This window comes from Lipophrys pholis (genome assembly GCF_963383615.2).
Source record: "Lipophrys pholis genome assembly, chromosome: 16".
Classification (NCBI taxonomy): Eukaryota; Metazoa; Chordata; class Actinopteri; order Blenniiformes; family Blenniidae; genus Lipophrys; species Lipophrys pholis.
The window spans coordinates 17,699,326-17,714,693 of record NC_137634.1 but is presented as its reverse complement, the minus strand read 5'-3'; the positions used below and the strand labels follow the sequence as shown (position 1 = coordinate 17,714,693).

Here is a 15,368-nt window from a genome sequence, read left to right as displayed (position 1 = left end):
GTCTTGTGGTGGGGCTTGGCCAACAGCCTGGTGGAGTTGATCAAAGAAGACATCCTTCGCATCCTCATCAGCGACATCGGTTGGGGCTAAAGCAACGATTACTGTCAACTTGCCATGTTGGTGGAGAAAGCGGGCTGACTATAATCTGTCGCTCAGAGGTGTCCAGCTGATGAGGGACATGCGGAGGGCCCTCTTGCAGATGGCAAGTGCCACGCCATAAAGGCCCGTCCGTCTCTCGGGAAATTTTATAAAAGTGTTGGTTTTTCAGATTTTTGTGGCCTTCTTAAGAAAGACATATATATATATATAAATATATATATACACACACACACACTAAACCCATTATTTCTGCCTCACACATAGATTTCTCCACATCTCGACACTGCTATGAATTTTATTTGTTTGTGCGTTTGATAAGTTTTTATCGACATGAACAAACTCCCATTTCTGACAGAGATTTTAGCTCACAATAGAATTTCCATGTGGATCTAATAAAGAGGCCACTGTTACACATTGCACGTAAAGTCTTGTTTTTAAATTAACGGCCTTTTTGGAAGCAAATTCATTTGAGTTATCCACATAAAACTGGATTCCAGCAAAGCCTTGGTTATTTGTTTTTGATTTAGAAATGCAGCGGTGGCTGCAGGATCAGGCCCCAGATTTCTGACACACCACAGACTGTGAAGAAATGCTTGCAACATGTTGAAATTATTGCACAGCAGAGAAAAATCCATTGTAAGATCAGGTACTGTTCACGTCAATACCAGTCCACTAAAGAGCGATAAGGGAATATGCTTACTTGTAAGACTTGAAGTGTTGACTTGTTTGAGGTGTTTTTCTTCCCACATATTGAGTATTTTAGTTGTGTCTCCTCATAGTATCACTGACATGGATAGAAGACTGTTGGATTTTCTGCTGCACTTTACATAAGCTTACCTCTACAGTATGCGTCCAGTGTGGGTCTTAATGCTACTTAGCAACATTTAGAGTACAGGCACGTGGACTTCTTTGGAGTATTTAAAAGTGAGGAATGTTGTTTCGAGAAAATACCCACAGGAGTGTGGGGGCAGGGAGGCCAGTTTGGTCAGAAGGTTTTGATTATTTACCTTCCTGTAAATCAAATCAAACCGCTGAGAGAAAGAGAGAAACCTCAGATTTTTCAGGAGATAAATTTGTCAACGTCTAAAGAGGGAAGGGGGGGTTACGGCCTGAAAGTGTGCTTTTCTTTTTTGTTTTTTTACTTTGGGATGTAAAGTTGTGCTGTGCAAAGAAGGTTTAAAACTCCCTCTGGACTAAAAAAAAAAGTGAAGTTTTTCCAATTGAAACTGTCCCACAGAGGGACCAGCAGCTTATTCTTCCCCGCAGGGAGTGCAACCCCACCACTCGGGTTCTAAGCTCAGGACTGGAGGAAGAATACTGCGTCTCACACTCTGAGGAATTTTACAGAACACTTTTTTCCTCCCTCGAGAGCAGGGAGGCTGATTTTTTTTCCCCCCGGATAGGATGGGAGACTATGATGAAGACACTGCATTCCTTGGACAAACTGGTCCTTACTTCTGGGCCACATTCTTTCTCTTGAACACAGTGTTTGTGTCGACTGGATTTAATGGACTTTACATTGTCTTTGCAGGAGCAGCTCCAAAGCACCACTGTCTCATTCCGGATGTAAATTTAACTGAGGAGTGGAAAAGCGCCATCATTCCCATCAGGCTAGTGAAAGGTGAAGAGGTTCAGAGCCAGTGCAGCAGATACAAGTTAGACCTGGTTAGAAATCTCTCTGCTGAAGGATATTTACCCGGAAGGGACATTAACGTCACTAAATTGGAGCAGGAGGGATGTTTGGATGGATGGAGCTACAGCAAAGAGATCTATCACTCCACCATCGTCACTGAGGTTAGAAAAGGATGCACGTGTTTGTTTGTTCCATCTGGGTCTGTTTATGAGAGATGTAAGTTGTCTTAGTTCTTGCATGAAATACACCTTTTGTTTACATCTCTGACAGTGGGACCTTGTTTGTGACAATCAGTGGAAAGTTCCCTTTGCGTCCTCAACTCTCTTTGTGGGATATCTTGTTGGCTCTCTCATCTCAGGACAGCTCTCTGACAGGTATTTTATTCCTGATTGTAATCCTAAATGATTACAAATGTTCTTGATTTCACTTATTTTCATTTAGACATCAAATTTGCATTGATTTCAAACGTTTTGTGTCATTTACTGTATGCATTCAGGATCGCGTTATCAATGACAACAGCCCCATCTGCTGATGCAAACTCCTACGTACATAACATACTGTACCTGGTCAGGGCCTCCCAGGCCTTTCCGTCTGAAGACTCAAAGTCGTAACCATTAATTGAATGTCATCATTTCATTCTGGGTTTTAGAAATTCACAGGAACTCAGCGATCCAAAGTTTCTTTTAATGATTTTTTAAAAATGTAATATTTCTGTGTGTACTTATGAATGACCCGTTTCCATTCAGGTTTGGGAGGAAGAAGGTGGTTTTTGTCTCTCTTGGGGCCCAATGTCTCTCCGTCCTGCTTCAGTCCTTCTCTCATTCATGGCGGATGTTCTGTATCATGTTCCTGTTCGTTGGAGCATCTCAGATATCCATCTACATTTCAGCCTTTGTGCTCGGTAAATAGAGACTTTATTGCCAAATTTTTGATCTTTTTTTCGCAGTCTGCCTTTTTGATTCATTTAAAATGTATGGTTTTGTTAATTACAGGAACGGAGGTGTTAAGTAAAACCATGCGGGTGCTCTTCACTACTCTCGGGGCCTTCCTTTTTTATTGTATTGGGTACATGACGCTACCCTGGATTGCACATGGCATCAGAGACTGGAGGACTCTGCTTGCTGTTCTGTCAACAACCTCTGTTGTTTACATCCCACTGTGGTGGTATGCCTACTATTATGATGACTTCTTTTTTCACCTAATCTGATGCTTATTGTCATTTACATTTTTACTGCAAAGAAAAAAATCGTTTTATTGGGAACCTGTATTATTTGTGCAGGTTCATCCCCGAATCTCCTCGATGGCTAATAACTCAGGGAAGAGTGGAAGAGGCGGAGGTCATCATAAGAGAGGCTGCAAGGAAAAATAAAGTTGAAGCGCCACCTGTAATCTTCAAAGAATCTGGCGTAAGACTCTGATGCATCCATCAACTTCAGCAATTCTCTCTTTTTTTATTTCGATATGAAAGCTTTCTCAGTTCTGAAGAATATGACAAAATAAGAGTTATTTTACTCTCATCTCTGAAATACATTGAGGACTATTAATAGTTCTTCTGAAAGTAAATCTTCAAATTATATTCTATACAGAAATGTGGAAAATGTCTACATATTTGTCAAACTGATTCATATAAATTGTATTTTCCAGCTCCAGGCAATGCCACCCACCAAGAGATATACCATGCTGGATGTCCTCAAATCCAGGAACCTCAGATGCATCACACTGATGTGCCTGCTTTTGTGGTGAATCTCTTTCTTTGTCTCTCTTACTCTCTTTTTATTAACATAACGGTCCAACATTGACACAAGAAAAAGGTGATGCGCCACAAATTCTGTCCTTATTTTCAGGATGGCGATAAACATCGGGTACTTTGGTTTATCCCTGAATACCTCCAACCTGAGTGGCAACCCCTACATGAACTGTTTCCTATCTGCCACGACCGAAGTCCCTGCGTATGTGGTTTCCACCTGGCTACTGGGGAAATGTCCAAGAAGAGCTCTCCTGTCATCCTTCCTCATCATCGGAGGAGGAGTTCTTCTTCTCATCCAGTTCATACCAGACAGTAAGGTGTCCTTTTTTTCTAAAAATAAATTCTCAATAGAGCTGAGTTATACATGATTTTTAAAATTGTTTTACATTTTATCTTATAGGACCAATCAGCTGGCTAATTAGTCCTTGAGTTCTGGTATATTATCCATATTTATTTAATGTGCATGACACATATTAACTGTGACGACAGATAAGGCACCTTTAAAAAACACTATCAAAGAATTGTCTGGTTTTGGTCTTCTGTGGTGCGTCTGGTATAAGATATATTGCAAGTTGCAGTCATTTACACTGGCTATATCTGTAAAAGGAGATAGCAGATTAGAAAATGACTGAACAGCATTGAACTAAGTATGTATAACGTTGTTTTTATTGTCAGGTAAAAGCGAACCTCACACAGGTCTGAAGTTTTCAAGTTCAACAGAATTACCACCAGCTTCTGTCAATAGACACATTGTAGTGTAAAAGATAACCTCTTGTAAACATTTACAATCGGTGATCTTTTATGGTGATGATTAAGCTAAAGTGATCCGAGAGGTCAGAGCAGCCGATATGAGGAATGACACATCCTGCGTGATCTGTCATTCATCAGCCAGCTGGACGTACTGATATCTAACACACAGATTTATAAGCAACACTGAAACAGAAACTTTATTCCTGAACCAGATTATATAAAGATAAAATAAAGTCTGCACAAACATTGATTCATAGACTGTTCCGATAAAATGTCATGATAGTGACATTTTCAATTTGTGTCTGACTTCAGATTAGGTTGAATGCAGTGCTTTAACTTTGGCGCTAACAACCGTGTCACCGTCCTTCCTCCCCAGCTCTTCAGTACGTCGCTCTGGCTCTAGAAATGACGGGGAAGTTTGGATTCACCATGGCCTTCAGCATCGTCTACATCTACACCGCGGAGATCTACCCCACTGTACTTCGGAACGTCGGCATGGGGATGTGCTCCTCGGCTGCTCGCATTGGCAGCATCACGGCTCCATATGTCATCTATTTAGGTAATTTGGAGATAATCTATAATAATTGTATCGATACACCATAGATGCTTTGAGAGCAAAAACACTCTGCAAAGGATATTGGTAGTACGTATAAAGATTAAGGAAACTATTGGAGTATTAGGAATCATAATGACAAATGTAATGGTGCTCCTTTATCTTTTACAGGTACATATAATAAGGTTCTGCCTTATATTCTAATGGGAAGTCTCACGATTGCCTCTTCTGTGGTGAACTTCTTCCTCCCAGAGACACTTCATAAAGATCTACCAGAGACAGTGGAGCAGATGCAAGAATGTCGGGGGTGTGTTTCCATCACTTTGACACAAATCTCGTCCTCACTGCAGTTAAATATCAGATATTACAGAGGTTTGCACTGAAAAACAATCTTTTAACCATTCAAAACAACACTTTAATTCAGATGCATAAAAAAAAAAGCCAGTATGCCACGCAGTTTCCTCTTCAGAAACTGCTATTGTATTTTCTTATAATATATATATTTTTTTTTTCTGTATTTCTTTTCAAAATCATTTGAAATTCCAAATAATTCTCCAATGACAACGTAAACATTTATAGCGCGGTGAAAGGAGACGCAAAGAGGGCGTTGATCATTTCTGCGTCTCCGTTGCTCATGTGCATGTTTTTATTTCCAGGCTGTGCTGTCGACCCAAAAAGAAGAAACACTATGAAAATGGAGCATCGGGCAACACACCCATCCAACATGAGCCCAAATCTGACGTGCAAACTCTCACCCTTTAGCTTCTTGGATGACAGTGCTTAGCTCGGAGTAAAATTCCTCTCAAAACAGACAAAAAAATTTAATGTATTTTGGGGATTAAGAATTCCACTTTTTTCATCATCAAGACTTTTTTTGTTCTTACAGAAAATGTTTATTTTCGTCTCGAGATAAAACATATTTTTCATTTTTTATTTTTTTTTGTATGCGATTGAAATACATTTATCTGATTGTCATATGATGCATGCAAATGAACAATAAACCCTTTGAATACCAATGTTGTGCACGTTACTCAAAATTACTACTTGATTAGTACTAATTAATGATCTTTTTTTCCGAAGTGATAATGTTCTCCTCATGAACAGGGTGTGATAAGCTTAGCGAGGTTTATATTTCTGCTTTATGCATCCTCATTTCTGTTACATCATTTTTACCACAGGGTATAAAAACCTGTCTCTGCTTCACGCTGATTAAGGCCATTAACATTTAAGCGCAAAGGGCAGCTCAACCACTGACTTCCAAAGTCACGATCTGCATATTTTACAAAAAGTTTGGGATTGTTGGCTTCTGGATGAAATTTTAGAAAACATATAAAGTTCTTGCTGCAGTGATATTACGTCATTAAAGTAGTTAGTTTAGGTGGAATCATGCAATGAGGATTTCTTCCTCTCATGCAATGGGTACAAAAATGTCAGTGCCCCAATAATTTCTCGTGAGCCCTTGAGCATCAATTACAGTTTGACAACGATGTCTCCTGCTGTCCACAATTCCACTTATTTTCTGCTGAGGCATGGCATCCGTCTCTTCTTGAAGGGCGACTGTCAGGTCATTGAGGTTATGGGGCACATGTGAGGTCCCTGTCTGCATCTGCCTCTGTGTGTCTACCTCATGTGTTCAATTATCCTATCGTCCTCTTCAACTGCTCTGCACTCGTGCAGCATCTTTGGTCTCCCCGCCTTCCCTGTGTATTTAACCCCCTCTCCCTTTGTTGTCTTTGTCGTTTCGTGTTATCGTTCCTGATTCCTCCCCGTTTCCTTGTGTTCCCTGGACTGTAGTTTATGGTTTTTGCATTCTCTGCTCTCATTTGGATTGATACCCCTTGACAATTAAACAAATAAACTCAGTTTTTTATAGAACTCTGAGTGTCTGTGTTTGGGTCCATCCACATCCCTTGACAGCACAGAGTTATGAGACTGTACATGGCGACACAGCTGATCCCAGAGGTTTTCTATGGGTTTCATGTCTAGAGAAAGTTCAGACCTCTCTGTTTGAGGTGCCACAGTCTGCTAATAATGCCACCTCCATGAGCTGGAGCATTGTTGCCCATGAAGATGAAATTACGCCTGTGTTGTTTGTGCAGGGGTACAATGACTGGATTAGTGGTGTTATTCAGGAAGTCTGGGCTTGTCACTGCAACACTTACAAAGTCTAGGACAGTCATTGACTAGACATTCCTGGACAGACATTGACTAGACATTCCTGGCCACACTCTAACACCACCACTATAGGCTCTCTTTGACGTCTCCAACATCGTTGGCGGCCATCATTTCTGCTCAATGTCAACAGACTTTCATTAGAGAACAGCGCTGAGGCCCACTGGTCCCTCGTCCAGCTAAATGCTCCCTGGGGTAGTTTTGGCAAAGGAAGTCCGCTTCTATGTCTTTCTCTGACTCTTCCAGTCTTTCTGTATCTCTGTTCAACCTGCTGGTGACACTCTGTGACATTCAGTGGACACTTTCATCTTAGAACCTCCTGTTTGAAGACTTGCAAGGTACTGTTGATCAATTGTTGGGTGTTCTCTTGGTCGCATAGTGACAAAATGTGAGCAGCATAATAAGGAATGTTTGAATACCGAATTGAACTGAACCAGGAAATGTTTTGGTCTCTTTGTGGATCAAACATCTGATGTGGATTCTGCCGTTAAGTTCCTAAGAGAACAACAAGGTGTTACTACTTCAATTACTGAAATATCGAACTGTTAGACATGTGAATCCAAAGGTTTTGGGAAAGGCACATTAAGTTTAAAGCTTTTAGTACATTGTTTGTTCTTCCTAAAATTTCAGCTGATAACTGAATATCTCTCACTTGTTGTGAGCAGTGTATGTATGCCTCATGTTAACATTTGACAGTGACACAAAGTTTATTCTGACTTTAGTTTTTCAGAAACACGCCAGGTTTTCAGTCGTTAAGTTGTTGCCATGAATTAAAAATGCATGAATTTCTCTCATTTCAAAGACTGTTTTAGCCTTTTTCAAGTCCTTCATTAAAGGCTTATAGTGTAATGCAAGACGACTGTCAGCAGCTGGAAAGCTTAGGTTCGCAGAAAGATTAATAACAGACCAGAATGGTCCAAAGGTGAGAAATTATGCTCACTGATGTATCTTAAGCACATTGTATAACTTTTGTTTAATGATTAAGTTTGAAAGCACAAGCTTGATGGAGAAAGAAATCTGTGGTAAACATGGAACTATGCTGGTTTTGTGCCTCTAAACCTACTGCCTGCCACAATGCATCACAAAATGAAAGGTCCACAGAGCATTTCAAACATGAGGCAGTGTTACAAATGTATTTTCTTGTGACACAGGTACAGTATATCAAATCCTCTATCAACTTCTTCGTCGACCATTTCAGTGCTGACGTAACGTCATTGGTCTATGGATATTTGTCGAAGTAAGATAGTTTAGGTCTCTCTTTATCTTTATGCTCTGGGATACACTCCAGGTGTGAAAGTGACAATTATGTGGTTTATAACTGTTTCATATCTGCTTAACAATGATTAACTGTCTTTTCAGCTGTTCTTTGAAGGCACATTCATGAAACTTCTATTTTTCTCATTTTATAAAATACATTTGCATTTCAAGCAGACATGGCCAGGCACTCTATCTCTGGTTTGACCAGAATTATGATTAGTCAGTTTCGTAATTGTTTTACAGCATTTCACGTAACTCTGTAACCTCAGGGATCAGTTGAAGGCTGGATATAAAATGAGAGATCAGCTGAACAGGTCACTTTGACTTCAAATGCATGTCAAGAAGTTGTAGAGCACAGTCTGCCGTGTGTCAATCGGTGGCAACGCAGCCTTGGATTCAACTTTGATCAGGTTTTTTTCTCTAAATGATCAAGAATCCTTTGTATCATAATGGCTAGTGAAAATATCAGGGACTATGACACCATCACATCTTTTCTCGGCTCCTGGGGAGCCTTCCAACGAAGGATTTTCTTTGCTCTGGCCATCAGCATCCTCCCAAATGGATTCATTGGTATTTATATAGTATTTGTTGGAGACACTCCACCTCATGAATGTTATATTCCTGAAGACTCCAAAATCAGTGAGATGTGGAGAAACGTGACGGTTCCAATGGAAACAGTCAATGGTGTTGAAAAGCGCAGCTCCTGTTCGAGGCTTAACCTGGAAATGGTTCAAAATTACTCCCAAAACAACTTCATCCCAAATGTAGACGTGAACGTGAGTGAAATTCCTTTGGAGCATTGTCTCCATGGCTGGACATACAGCACAGCAATCTACCAGTCAACTATTGTAACAGAGGTGAGTAGTCAATGAGTGTTTGTCACTTCAGTTTACAAATGTCTGCAATTGTGTTGTTTATTTTGTGACCATGTTCAGTTTTCAAGTTTATTTGAATTATAAAATTTGTATATTAGTAGAGATCAGCTTATGAAAATATTAACTTTGTGTGGTGTATGTACAAGAAGACACATGAGACCTTATTCCAACCACTGAGAAGTGCATGAGAAAAGAAACATACTCTTAATTAATTAAAGAGAGAGCAAACAAACGCCAAATTCCAAAGTTCTTCTATCTAAAGGGTCTGAAATGTGTTGTAAAAAAGGAATCAAGGAATTCTGACTCGTTCTTGATGTGGATATGAGAAAAGTCTTCATCTGCCTAAATCAGGGTTACAGTGAATGTATACAGTATGTGTGTGCCTGCATGTGTGTCTCTCACTGTGTGACATAAACAGATATTTTAATGTTTTTAATGTATTCTTTTGCAGTGGGATTTGGTGTGTGACAATGCATACAAAGTTCCTCTGTCCACATCTATTCATTATGTTGGCGTGCTGGTGGGAGCGCTGGTCTCAGGCCACTTGTCAGACAGGTTCGTGAAGAACCGTATTATTTTTTTTTAAATTATTCCCAATGTCCTTGTTAGTAGTTTCAGAACAGCACTTTAATCAACCCGACTCATCACACAGCTATGGGAGGAAGCCAGCACTCTTCATCATGATGGGTCTTCAGGCTGTATCTCTCACAGCACAGATTTTCTCCCCGAACTGGGAGATCTTCTGCTTCATCTTCTTCTTTGCGGGTGCTGGCGGATTCTCCAACTATATCATTGCATTTGTGCTTGGTATGAATATCACCAATTTGATCTCAACCAGAGTATTTATTGAAAATCAACTGTTAGATACAGAGAAACGGTTATTGTATTCTCTTATACTGGACTATCTTCTGACTTCTACCACCCGCAGGGTCAGAGATTCTCAGCCCCAAAACCAGAGTGATTTTCTGCTCTCTTGGAGTCTTCATGAGCTCGGCTGTGGGGTACATGGTGATGCCTGCAGTAGCCTACTTCCTCCGTGATTGGCAGATGTTAATGATTCCCATGGCTGCCTCAGGCTTGATCTACATTCCTCTGTGGTGGTGAGACTATTTAATTTATATGACACACCGAAACTCATTGTTCATACTAGTCTCATCCTGTCAGTTCTTTGGGTTACATACACATGTTACTCAGCACATGCTGTACTCTTGTGTTCATCTGATCAGGTTGATCCCAGAATCTCCCCGATGGCTGTTCTCGCAGGGCAAAGTGAAGGAAGCTGAAGCCATTCTGAGAGAGGCTGCCAAGCTGAATAAAGTAGAAGCTCCACAGAATATTTTTACCAAAGTGGAGGTAAGCAAATTAAAACATACTCGTTTTTCCTACTTCAGTCTAAAATCGTGCATGTCAGGCTAATCAGAGACTATAAATTGTCCATGCGTGTGAATGCGAGTGTGTTTGTTGTCTGTCTCTCTGTGTTCGCCCTAATGATGACTGGTGGCCTGTGCAGGTGTTGCTCTGTCTTCACGTAAAGTCAGCTGGGATTGGCTCCAGCCCTGTGTACAAGATGGACAAAAGCCAAACTGAGAAATCAAAATCTGGTCACCTTTGAACTTAGTTTGGTGAACCATGCTAACACAAACAAAGTGGTATATTGGTCAAAGCGCAGCTATAGAATCAATAAAAGTTCAATCGCTATCAATATTTCTTTGTTTTTTTTTTGTTTCAGGTTGAAGATGCAATGATCAGGAAGGATGAGAAATCCAGCATACTCGTCATTCTGAAATCCTGCAATGTTCTCTCTATTACATTACTGTGTTCATTTCTGTGGTGCGTATACTGTTTTTTTGATGTGATGTGATTCTTTAAAATATAATGAACAAACATTATGATTGACTCTTTGCATTTACCACTGACGTTCAATTACTACAAGACAAAATATTCCATTTTTTATATTTGGGATTCATGCAGTCGGTTTCAAAACACGCTGTGGTTTGGTTTTGTGTTTTACTCTCATGTGTGTATTGTCTCTGCAGGTTCGCCATCACCATCAGTTACTATGCTTTAATCCTCAACACTTCAAACCTGCATGGTGATCCTTACCTAAACTGCTTCTTGTCAGCGGTCACGGAGGTGCCAGCCTACATAATTGCCCTGATTCTGCTCCAGTACTGCTCCAGGCACATCTGTCAGTCTTCCACACTCCTGCTCGGAGGCATTATGATCTTCTGTGTGAACCTCATTCCAATAGGTAATGTTCAAACGTCCAATCATTTCTTCAGTGAAAGAGACTGACAAGGGATATACAAACACAATTAACATTTGACATTTTGGGATCTTCAAACATGCTCTGGTATTTTACAGAAGATTTACATCGTTCATCATGAGGTAGCTTTTGAAGTTAAATATGAATATGCTTTTTTTTTTTCCTTCTGTTGTCTTGCCTGCATACAGGTTTACCAAGTGTGGCAGTGTTTCTTGAGATGTTGGGAAAGTTTGGCATCACGTCAGCTTTCTGCGTGGTGTATGCCGTCACATCGGAGGTCTTCCCCACCATCATCAGAAATACAGCGATGGGGTGTTGCTCCATGGCTGCGCGTCTCGGCACCATCATCTCCCCCTTCATGATTTACCTGGGTAAATGTAATGGTTTGTTGTTTTGGGTAGCAGAGCAATGTTTCTCATCAAACAGTAGCAACGGCATCAGATATTTTTACAACCAAACACATTTTCTAAACTCTCCAAAATGTGACCACGTTATAGCAGCAAATTCAACTTTTCCACAAATATCTGTTTTATCCTAACTTGATGTTCTTTTTTTGGCAGGACAATACTTCAAGCCTCTTCCATACATACTGATGGGATCTCTCGCCATTTCTGGTGCTATTGTATGTTGGCTGTTGCCAGAAACATATGGAAAAGCTTTGCCAGAGACATTATCACAAATGCAGCTGATATGCAGGTGAGTTCATGTATATAAAAATGTTTACTGGCCTCATTGTTTCATTTATTCATTCATTCATTCTTTCATCCATTTATTGTGTTTTGAACACAAGCAAAAACAAAATGCATTGAAGATGAAAATCTAGATGAAAATGTGTTCAAAAAGGAGTTGGAGGAAGCAAAAGCTGATTAAATCCTACCCCCTCTCCAATTGATTTGCACAGCATTTTTTTAACCAATCGCACATTCCCAAAACAATGCAAAACAAACTAGAACAAAGCAAAGAAAGCAAATGAGTATGTAACAGATAAACAAACAAGTGGTAACAGTAAGAATACCTACTGCATATTCCATTCTTCTTCTTTCCTATACCTTTTAAACAGCATGTATTTGTACCGGTGTTTGAACTGCTTCATGGTTGGACATTGCTTGAACTCCACCGGCCGTCTATTCCACAGTCTCACTCCACACACTGAAATGCTAAATCTTTTTAAAGTTGTGTGCACAGGTGGATGTTTGAAAATGTTTCCTCCTGAATCCCCCCCATTGATTGATTGATTGATTGATTGGTTGACTGGTTGGTTGGTTGGTTGGTTGATTGATGGGTCTTCCTGCCAATATATGTTTTCACTCAAGAAAATTACAAAATTAGTGTAACATCTCCACAGCCGTATTCTTGGTGCAATGATATGGTTTAGTAATGATGTTTGTTTATGCCGATTCTTTTGTGTTACCTGAACGCACCGTAAGAGTGAATTGGCCGGTGATTGGCTCAGAGTGGAGAAGGGGGTGGGTCCGATGACTGCATGCAATGTGTGTGTCCATGTGTCTGCTCGGAGAACAAAGCAGGGCTCAGTTCTGTTTAATAATAAAGCGGCTTTACAGACAAGAAACTCATCCTGCTTAATGCTGCAATAGTAACGCACAGTGACTTAGATAATCTGATTACTGGTTTGGAAATAGTAACACGTTAGATTAGTCGTTACTGACAAAAAGTGGTCATATGAGAGTAACACGTTACTAATTAACGCGTTACCGGTATCACTGGTCTCAACAGTTGCTGACTTCATTCATTTTTTTCAAATGAGTAGCTCAGTTGTCACTCTCCAATCATTAAGATATGGTTTCAGCTGAAATTTGATGTTGTCATGTCACAGCCCTGTACTGACTGACTTTAAGAATTTCTTCTGAATAAGTTCACTGCTATATTGCAGTCCATTCCCCTTGAAGCTAGTAAAAGCCTCAAAAAGGCTTCCAAAAAGGAAGTTTTGTGGAGACTCACGACTGTCTTGAGTGATGTTAACTAGTCTGTGGTGTACGTCAGTTGGACTGTCTTCTTTGAAGTGGCCCTTTAAAATCGTCTCGAGTCTGTCAAGCATTAGGTCACTTTTAATTTCGAGCATGTCGGGAAGACTCGAACCTGGAATGATCGACCTAACCACTGCCTCGATAACCTCAGCTTCACTGTGTCCTTTGCTCAGAGCTCTGTCTATCTGCTGCATTAGGTTTATGGAGGACAGTTTGTCCTTTTGACCTCTCCCTCCAATCTGACTGCAAATCTTGATCTGTCATCGCATCATCACTTCTGGTAATCTGTTCGAATCTGTAGATAACATATCTTGTGAAGATGGGGCTTGGTTTGCTTACATATTGTTCACTCTGTCGTTCAGCCTCCCCACTTCTGCCTGGAGGGCTTGACTACTAAGCTAAAGCTGTGAATACTTTTCTTCCAAACTTATTTGGTCTGAGATCTGATTGCTAGTTTGAGGTGAGATCTCTGCAGGTTGTTCTCGATTTACATCATCAGCAATGTCTGTAATCTGCTCAGCGTGTTCTAGCAAAGTCTTTAGATTATGTGCTGCAACAGCTTGATCGTCATCGTTGATCGCGTTATCCATGGATTCAGTGATTGATCGAATTAACGCTCGCTTTGTTGTGACATTGCCAGGTGGGGTTTTAGCTTTAACACACACCTCTTTGAGCTGAGACTGTTGCAGATTGCAAATTCTTTGAGACCTCGCCCAACTCCTCCAGGTCCATTTTGTGTGATGTCGCTGCCCTCTTGTGGTTGCTTTTAGTCACGATCCCCAGCGGCCCTCTTGTTACCACACTCCATTAATTAATTATCTCAGCAGTGCCTCCAATATTTGTTGCACACCCATTCAGAGAAATACGTGATATCCAGGCATGCATGGGTTCAATAGTTCGATTTTTTTTCCCGCAACGTGAAGCACAGGACCACACTTCAGCCAATGCATATGGTCTCACATGAGGTCCACAGAATGATGTCCATCCGGAGGACCCTGCAAGACCCCTGCAGGTGCCTTTAGCTGCCCAAAGTGCCTGTGTACATCATCTGCCCATAAACCACAGTGCCAGTACATAAAGTGTTAACCAAGGTACATATAGTGAACATTACAAATAAACAATAAGCAATTAAAGTATTAACATTATTAAAATAATTGAAAGCATGAGGGTATCAGTATGGGGGTATCCAATGTTTCACACAGACATTACTGTGGCTCCCACACTGAGCAATATATAGTGGTGTCATCTGCAAATAAAATCCAAATTAAAACGTTTGGAACTCTGCAGATGTCATTTATGTAAGGAGAGAACTATTTGGGACCCAATCCTGACCCCTGGGGGACGCCACAAGCAATGTCCAAGCATACAGAAATAAACATTCCCAGCTTCACAAACGGCCTCCTGCCCTCTAAATAACTTTTTACTCGGTGTAAAACTGTTACCCTGATCATATACCGTTCCAGTTTCTTGATTAGTATGTTGTTGTTGATTGTATCAAAAGCTTTTTTTAGGTCGATGAAGAGGAACACAATGTTTCATGAATGGGTTGCTCTTGCAAAATGTGATATATTATCACCAAGAAAATGACTAACGGAAAATCTCACTGTTCCAACAGGGGGCGAGGCAAAAAGACAAAGGAAGTTGAAAATGGAGACAGCGCAACCAGAGAGAGCAAGTTGTAGATTCTTATGGCTTGTTTGTGTTTTTGTACATTCATAGTGTTGTACACTGCTGCACTTTGACTACAAGTGAGGTATTTCAAAGCCAATTTTCCCCGGCAGATTAATTTGCTTGTATGTGTTTAAAATGTTGTATATCTTTTTGTTTTGAATATGGTAATGTTTTCAAGATGCATATTTAAATCACAGAGTCAATCTAGTTTAACTCGAAATATCAAATGTGGTTTGTAGCTATGTTCGAGTTTGTTGAATTTTGAGTAACACACATGACACTGGCAAAATAAAGTGATGAATTTCATATACCTGGTTTACTATTATTTTTTATTGATACTAACAACCTATTGAAAGTTGT

The 15,368-nt window shown here is 40.3% G+C and overlaps 1 protein-coding gene across 1 annotated transcript; it reads left to right on the top strand.

Moving 5' to 3' along the window:
- Positions 1-1,503: 1,503 nt before the first annotated feature.
- LOC308121871 (uncharacterized protein) lies at positions 1,504-15,317 on the top strand (the record flags this gene model as incomplete). Its single annotated transcript, XM_080483397.1, is given in 20 exon segments — positions 1,504-1,941; positions 1,943-1,996; positions 2,000-2,106; positions 2,479-2,633; positions 2,725-2,896; positions 3,012-3,138; positions 3,377-3,471; positions 3,577-3,791; positions 4,606-4,788; positions 4,954-5,089; positions 8,645-9,068; positions 9,538-9,641; positions 9,739-9,893; positions 10,015-10,186; positions 10,313-10,439; positions 10,816-10,916; positions 11,123-11,337; positions 11,541-11,723; positions 11,913-12,048; positions 14,953-15,317. Coding segments are annotated over 20 exon segments (3,366 nt in total). The 3' UTR covers positions 15,020-15,317.
- Positions 15,318-15,368: the final 51 nt, after the last annotated feature.